General features: G+C 18.0%; 1 protein-coding gene across 1 annotated transcript in view; it reads right to left on the minus strand.

Annotated features, from left to right (window-relative positions):
- Nucleotides 1–8,594, minus strand: part of LOC116186643 — a 12,919-nt gene extending 4,325 nt beyond the window's left edge. Inside the window, exons 1-3 of the mRNA XM_031514585.1 lie at nt 8,329–8,594; nt 1,210–1,446; nt 1,058–1,126 (exon numbers count right to left, since the gene is read on the minus strand). Coding sequence (XP_031370445.1) covers nt 1,058–1,126; nt 1,210–1,446; nt 8,329–8,364 — 342 coding nt within the window. The 5' untranslated portion in view covers nt 8,365–8,594. The remainder of the gene's footprint in view (nt 1–1,057; nt 1,127–1,209; nt 1,447–8,328) is intronic.
- Nucleotides 8,595–8,823: the final 229 nt, after the last annotated feature.

An 8,823-nucleotide genomic window follows, 5' to 3' on the forward strand; every position in this document is an offset into this window, starting at 1 on the left:
AATTGCATAATTATCATAATTATGCAATTAATTATCATAATAACAAATTATCATAATTACATAAATAATCATCATGCAAATAATGTTTAAAAATTATTTGTCGCTTTGGAAAATAATTCCTTATCTTCAGATACTTTTAAATCGATAAAAGTTTAAAAAAATAATTGCAGAATTAACTTATGATTTTCAAATTTTTTTTTTTATTATTTTTTTATATAATATTTTTTTTTATTATAATACTTCATATAGTATTCATTACAAAGAAGAAAAACTTCAAAGAAACCATATGTCACAAATATATTTTTCCTTTGATTTATTATTTCTTTGATTCATTTTATTTAAAATATATTTGTATAAAAAATATCTTTTTTTTATAAAATATTTATTTACAGAATAATCCCTTTTTTAAAATATTACAAAATGATTTTTTTTAATGAATGTTGATTTATACAGATTGATATTTTTTTTTTTTTAAGATATAAAATTTTCTTCAATGCTGCTATTGATATAGGAAGTTTTTGCTCGTAAAAGATATTGCAATATATAAAATATATAAAAAAATAAAATATATAAAATATATAAAAATATATAAAATATATATAAAATATATAAAAATATTGTTATATGCAAAATTTATGATAAATCTATTTTTAATTGTTAAATAATTTCGAGATTATATTATAATATAATATATCAAAAAATAGATCTCGTAATTGATTTTATAAATCATCTCCATATAAACCAATATAAAGCCAATGATAAATAATTTATTATATATAAAATCTTGCATAAACAGAATTCAATAATATAATATCAAAAGTATTTTATGAATGATTCAAAAATTAAAGCTATTTTGCTATTTAGTCATTATGCGTGAAGAAAACACATTATGATATTGAATATCAAAATGATTATTTTTATATATATATATCAAAATTATGAAATTAATAAACAGAAAGAAATATAAGTTACTTTGGCAGAAATAATAGTAAATTCATAGTAAATTCATAGTAAATTCATAATAAATTCAAGTTTAATCACTATAAATGGATCTTACCTCATCTCTAATAGAATTATCTAAATAGCAAATTTCCAATTGTCGAAGTAAATATGCTGTTATTTGTACCTATACAATTTTAGTATTATATACATATTTTTATATCAATTTTTTTTTATAATATAAATAAATATAATATAAATAAATCTTACCTCACGATACAAATTAGTACAATGATTATTTATAAAAATAATTTTTATTAAATTCAGAGAAATCCATATTAAAAATCCTATAATTCCTATATTTGATAATGGTTCTGATATGTTGAATGATTTTAAATAAAAATATAAATTATAAAGTGTACAAAGTATTAATAAAAATTGCACTATTAAGTCTAATAAAATTTGATAAGTATATGCTTGATTAAGTTCATGTGAAAGTTTAAGGATCTCAAAATGAATGTGCCTTTAATAGATAAAAAAAAAAAAGAAATAAGTTAGAAATAGGAAATAAAATAATATTAATATTATTATTTTTTCAATCTAATAAATTATTATATTAATAAGGGAAAAGGATAGCTTCAGATATTTTAAATAATATAAAAAAATAAATCTATAAATTTTAATGAAACTTTTCTTTCAAGAAAACAAATATATAAAAAGAATATATATATATAAAAAAAACTTTCTGATTTATTGTGATTATCTATAATCAGAAAATGATATGATCATACAATTAAAAAATATAGTCGCGGACATAATTTTCAATGGTTTTTTCGCATGTAAAAATATCACACTATAATATCACAAATTTAATATATCAATATTTGTACATTGTTTATATGTTCAATTTTTATATTTATTATACTACATTTTTCATAAAGTAAATTTTTTCATAAAGAATATATTGTGTCTCATGATGCTCATTTTAATTAAAAATATTAGTATTATTTTTCTGCAATATCTTTTATTTGTAGTGGCAATCTTTTTATAAAAAATTCATCATCAACTGAAGAAATTAAAATTTCATTTTTTTGTATTAAAGTATTAAATATTTATTAGAAATATTACGTAAAGAGAAAAGTTATTCATTAAGATTAATAATTCAATAAGAGATTACATAGAAATATTATATTAAGTAATATTATATTAAGTATATACTATTATATGTACTATTATATTAAATATTCTAATAAATTAATTCGTTTTTATATTAGTCATTGAACCAAGTAAAAGACTGATATCGCTAAATATATCATGATTCAAAAAATAAATTCCGGAATATTAAAAATTCATCAATAAATATCATTTTATATTATATCATATTTAATTGAAAAAAACTGAAACTTCAAAGATATTTAATTTTATTTTTTAAAATTATTTTGTGATTCTTAAAAATATCTAGAAGATGAAAATGTATCGATTGATCTCATTTAACATTCTTGCCAATAATTTATATAATATGAAAGAAAATTAGATAAATTTTAAAGTATTTTGTTGACAAAAAAATATGTTGACATTTAAAATAATATTATATAATATATATTATTCAAATCAATAAAACATTTAATAATGAACATAGATGAAATTTTATATCAGTAATGACATTTTCAATGAAAAGAAAATTGATTATAATATCTAATTTGCTTGATAGTACTACATTATTACTAAGATGTAATTATTTATAGATAATCAAGATATTAAAAATGTCCGAGAGCTATCTACTGTCTGAGGCTATCTTTACTAATTAATATTACAAAATTACGAAATTCTAGATATTGCTATAAAATGTATAATATCAAACATACCTTGTAACTTGAAGAACATATTGAATAAAATATTTTCTACTATAATAATCCATTAGAATTATAAATTTACTTGTAATACGTGATTGTATTTCATATCTTATGTTAATATTATTTGTATTACATAACTGATGTACTTCTTTCATAAGTTTGTTTATCTTATACAACTTATCCTGTAAAATACTTAACAATAATTCAATAATATTGACAATAATATTATAATAATATTAACAATAATATCTCAAATGATTTCGGAGCATGCATTGTTAATAATTATAAAATCATCATATTCATAAAATTATAAATCATTCATTTTTTTATAAAAATACAATTTTAAAAAAAAAAGAAACAAAAATAAAAATATCTTATGTATTTCTATAATTAAAGAAAATAAAAAAACAAAAAAATTTTTTTTATAAATCTGAAAATAAAGAATGATCTTTCAAAAATATATTTTAAAATAAAGAATATAAATTCAACGTGTAATTTTAATATCCTCGTAATTAATATTTAGATAATTTTTCTTTATTTTTAATTTTTAGTAATTAGGATTGAATTAGTAATTAGGAATTCTAATTGAATAATTAGAATATGATCTAAATTACTGATTTGGTCACAGAACAAAATAAAAAATCATATAAAAATTTCTAATATTTAATTTTTCCATTGCAATTTATTTTTTCACAAGAGTTAAACCATATTTCAAATTAAATCAATTCAATTGTAATATGGACATTTAATGTTAATTATAGCATTGACAAAAGATGAAAATACTATTTTTTTATATAATTTTTATTAATAAATTTTCATCATCATTTAAGAAATTTGAAATTAATTCAAAGTCACTGTCATAGTCACATTAAATCCTTATCTTGATATTATTGAAAATTTAATTTTATTTTGAGAAAATAAATTAATTAATTATAATTAATTCATAATTAATTATGAAATCACAAAAAAGAACTAATCATGCTATAGAAATTAAAAAAAAAATAGAAATAGAATTTACTCGAATAGAAATAATAAAAAATTATTATGTTATTAAATAATTACTGTTTATTGCTGCTTGATTACAAATAATTAAAAATAAAAAAAATTAATTGAATACTAAATAAATAATAAAAAATATTAAAATTATATAATTGATTTTATTGTAGTTATTCTATTTATGTAAAATTCAATTTTAAAACAACATTCTTTTTCTTTTTCAGATTTTATTTTTTTAAATTCTTGTTTTTTTCTTATATTTCTTAAGCATTATTGAAATATATATATATTACTTTATATTATATTTATATATGTAGAGTTTATATATTTTTAAAGAAATTTGATTTTAAATTCAGAAATATAATATTTATCTATTTATTTAATTTTAAGTTCATAGTTATTTCTTTCTTTTTATAATTTACCTTACGAATACAGTAAACGTAAAAATTCCTAAAGTCGTAGTTATTATTGGTATATACATAAGCAAAATTAAATTAAATTCTCGTAATTTATAGGTATAAATGTACCAATACCAATTTAGTGAGATAATGCTTATTATTATTATGCTGAAGATAATTAATGTTTGTATAAGTTGGAGGAAAATTTTTCGATAATTTTTCTCAATTCCAAATGATTGTAAAATATTATCTATTTGTTCACATCTTGCAATAATTTTTCTTGAACGCTGTAATAGAAAAAAAAGAAAAATATATAAATGAAAGAAATAATATAGAAATAAATATATTAGAAAAATGAAATAAGTTATTAATATATTCAAAAATTATTTTTTGATTCTAGGAATCAAAACAAACATAAAAATTAATATAAAAATATTAGTTGAAGCTTTTTCAATAAATTGAAAACAAATTTGGTAAAACATAATAAATAAAGTTCATCCCGAATTTTAATATATCAACTTTTTTTTTTATTTTAGCCTTTAAAATTGATCATTCAAAAAAAAATCAATATATTAATATTATATATGAGAAAGAAAACTTTTAAAATATTATTTATTTATTTTATTTCGTTTATTTAAAATAAAATCATAAAATCATTAAACTTAGTAAATTTTTAATTTTCTTGGAAGGTTGCCAGTATTTTTTGGAATTTGCTATTGCAAATCACATAAGCAATATTTAGTACATTATATTATTTTTTCTATGTTATATTAGCATATTTTCTTAAAATTCAATAATTTATAATTTCATTTTTTGCAAATTCTTAATGATGCGCGGATATCGCATGTTATTTCAAAATAATGACTCATCTGATAACAGAAAAAATAAAAACAATCGCTCTTTTTTATCAAGACTTTTATAATTAATCATCAATTTTTTCTGCCATTTTCTCAAATCGAAATTTTGACAAATTTATTTATCCGCGCTACTCTCAGTAACATATCCGTTTCCTTTTGAAACTTTTTTGTGAAAATTATGTATAATGAACGAGAAATTAATCATCATCTGACAACCAACAGCATCACGCATATTTCAAGAAATATTAGAAGTTAATTCTCATATTCAGTGTTCATTCTAATATTTGCATCAAATCATAAGTTGTTAATTTGAAGTACGACTTAAGGATTAATATATTTATTTGTTATATATTTTAGTTTTTATTTTATATAGTGTTGCCATTATGATAATTATTATTTTTTAGATTAAAATTTTATCCAGTTCAAGTCTGCTTTTTTTTTAGTATAGATTTGACTATCAGACAAAATCTAAATTATATTTCATTATAAAAGAATTTTAATATTATTTTAAATCTGGACCGCGTCCAGGCATTTTATTTTAACATTTCATCAGTATTGCAATCTGCTTTTTCGATAGTTAAATGACAAGTTGAAATTATCACGTTCCGAATATATCGATGTCATTATAAATTTATTACGTTCATATTCATATCATATTATTAATTACTAAAGATCGTTTTTTTAATTGGAAATCATGCAGTTAATACCATAATATCAGCATGTTATTTACACTTCATTATATTTAAACAAATGTGTGAAAGTTAATTCTTTCTTATATTATTTCATTTAATAGTATATAAAATAGTATATAAAATAGTATATAAAACTGATTTTTTTACTAGAGAACAACATACATATAGTGCATGAGAATAGAAGTTGCTTCATTAGAATGTATGATATTAAAATTTTAAAAAGTATTATCCTTTAACAATCTTATATTTTTTATTTTATACTTAATAAGATATGAACATTCGATAATAATGGAGAATTTTTTGAAAAAATTTTTTTAAATTATAATATAAATCATAAGGCATTTAATGATAGCGAAGAATTTTTTTCTTATAATTTTCCACTTTATATATCATTCATTGGAACTAGATTTGACTATTATCAAATGTATAATGAAATGATATTATAATTAATTAATTTTAATTTTAATTAAATAATTAAAATGTTTAAATATTGAAGTTAATAATTGAAGTTAATAATGTTTGTAAATAAAGAATTACAATCACAAGATTTTTCTTCTAAAAATTTATTTTTCAATATTTTTAAATATTCTTTTCTGGAAAATTTAGATACCGACTTCTAAAAGTTGTCGAAAATTGAAACATTAACCTCATCGAATATTTATGAATAAAATGATAGCAATATCAGTATCATATTTGATATTTATTATTGTAACTGATCATTATATTATATATATGAACTGATCATAATTTCAATCGATTATTAAAACACAGAACAAATGGTATAGAGTGATGTTGCTTAAGAACATGCCATTTTTGAGAAAATAATTTAAAAAACTCTTGAAATTATATATTTTTTAGAAACATTTCGGTATGTCTAGAATATAAAATATATAAGAATACATCTTAGAACTTGAAATAGTATTTTTTAATTATGTCAATCTCAATGAATATTTCAAGCATCATCTTACTTGAGAAAAATTATTAAACATTCGCGAATTAGTTTCTCGGAAAATGGATTTTGTGAATGGCACAACGTTCTAACCTAACCTCTAATCTAACCTTCTACGAATTTTCCTTAGGTTAAGGAAAGGGATTGGTCCATATTCTATTAGTCGTTTATGTGTACTATCAAAAACCCACGATTTTGAGAAATGAATATGAAGGGAATTTAAAGGATACGAACACTTGGTAAAATTCGAAAAAAATTGAAATATTTTTTAATTTTAAAACATTTTGATTTTGTGAATTATTCTAAGAAAATATTATAATTATTGAACTACTAGAATGTTTTTTGAACTCTTAAATTTTATAAAATTAATAGATCTTTAGAATTCATTCAATGATAAATATAAATTTTCATTACGATATGAATTTTGCTCTTGATTATTTAAAGTAGAACTTATTAATAATTTTATAATAAATTTTATTACTATATGCTATAGTTCACGAACGGATTGAAGTTAATATTGTTTAAGATTATTTTACATTTTATTTTCATATTCCGCAGAAAGAATTGAATTTGAAATATTTTAAATTTATAAGAAAGTAAATTTTTGATTTAATTTATATTATTATTATATATTTAATAGTTAAATAAATAGATCATATGCTTGTGTGTAAAAAAATTCTATATAGTAGCAATCTTTTTTTACAAATATTTTGAAAACTAAAATCTAACGATTTATAATTAGAAAAAAATTGTTCAAAATTTTAATTTCTACAACATATCCAAAAATTATCAAAATTATCAAAATTGACAAGAAAGTCTTTTTTCTAGAAAATTACCAAAAAATCGAACATCAATTTTTTCTAAAATGTTATTATTACAAAAAAAGATTTTTCCCTTAAAGAAAAAATTTAAAAACAAATCTCAAAAAAAAACTCTTTTGAATCGATTGAATTTTTATAATTGAAGAAAAATAGTAATAAATAAGTTAAATATCTGCAAGTTTCACGAAAAACTGAACATTTAATTTTACGCTAGTAAATAAATAAAATAAATAAAATAATTATAAAACAAAAATATTTTATATTAATGATTAATTAATATAATGATTAATTAATTTATTAAGTTACATTATTTATAATTTTTTATAAAAATAATATATTTAATTATATTATTTTAATAATATAAATATTATTAAATAATATACTATAATATACTATAATAACTATAATATATTTTAAAAACTTCTTAGTAATAATGTTATATATTATATCAGTAATAATGTTATATATTTCTGAAATGTGATAACTTATATTAATTAAAATGTTTGAAATATATTCATTTTGACAAATAACTATTGCAAATTATACGAAAGAGAAATGCATATAAATCAAATAAAGAATCAATGTTATATTTAATTTCCATTTTATTTTATTCGATATATTTGAAATTTATTCTGAAGTTTTATTTCTAAGAATTATTAGAAATAGCAAGCAATATATAATATATTAGAATCAATAATCAAGACATAAAATAAATATATATATATATATATATATCAAAACAAAACTTTTTTATTAATATTTCTATTTTTTTTATTTATTTGATAATTATGTATATTATCATATTAATTTTAAAAATACTTACTTCTGTATTCAGCATTCCAAGAACTATAAAAATCATAACGCATATAATATTAATAAATATTGTTAGTTTATAAATGATCTCTTGGTATGCAAGCCAATTTTTATAATCTGTATTTATTATTGCATTTAGAAATATACTATATAGAATGATGCATATGCCAATGTATATTATACTCCAGCCATATCGTAATCGTCCTTTCAATTCAAATACACGTAACCCAAATATTTCATTAATGATAATGATAGGTAATAGCGAAGCATATTGGGTTTCTGGTATCCATGCGTATCCATCCAAAATTTTTGTTTTAAATGCCTCAATTGCGTCTAAAAGTACAATGTACAGAGAATTTTGATAATCAAATTTATAATAATAATATCCAGAGATTTTTACAAAATTAATTATATTATATTATAATTATATTAAATATATTATATAAATATTATATAAATTATATATATTATATTATATAAATATATTATATAAGTAATTATATTA

This window comes from Apis dorsata, unplaced genomic scaffold, assembly GCF_000469605.1.
Source record: "Apis dorsata unplaced genomic scaffold, Apis dorsata 1.3 scaffold_1081, whole genome shotgun sequence".
NCBI lineage: Eukaryota > Metazoa > Arthropoda > Insecta > Hymenoptera > Apidae > Apis > Apis dorsata.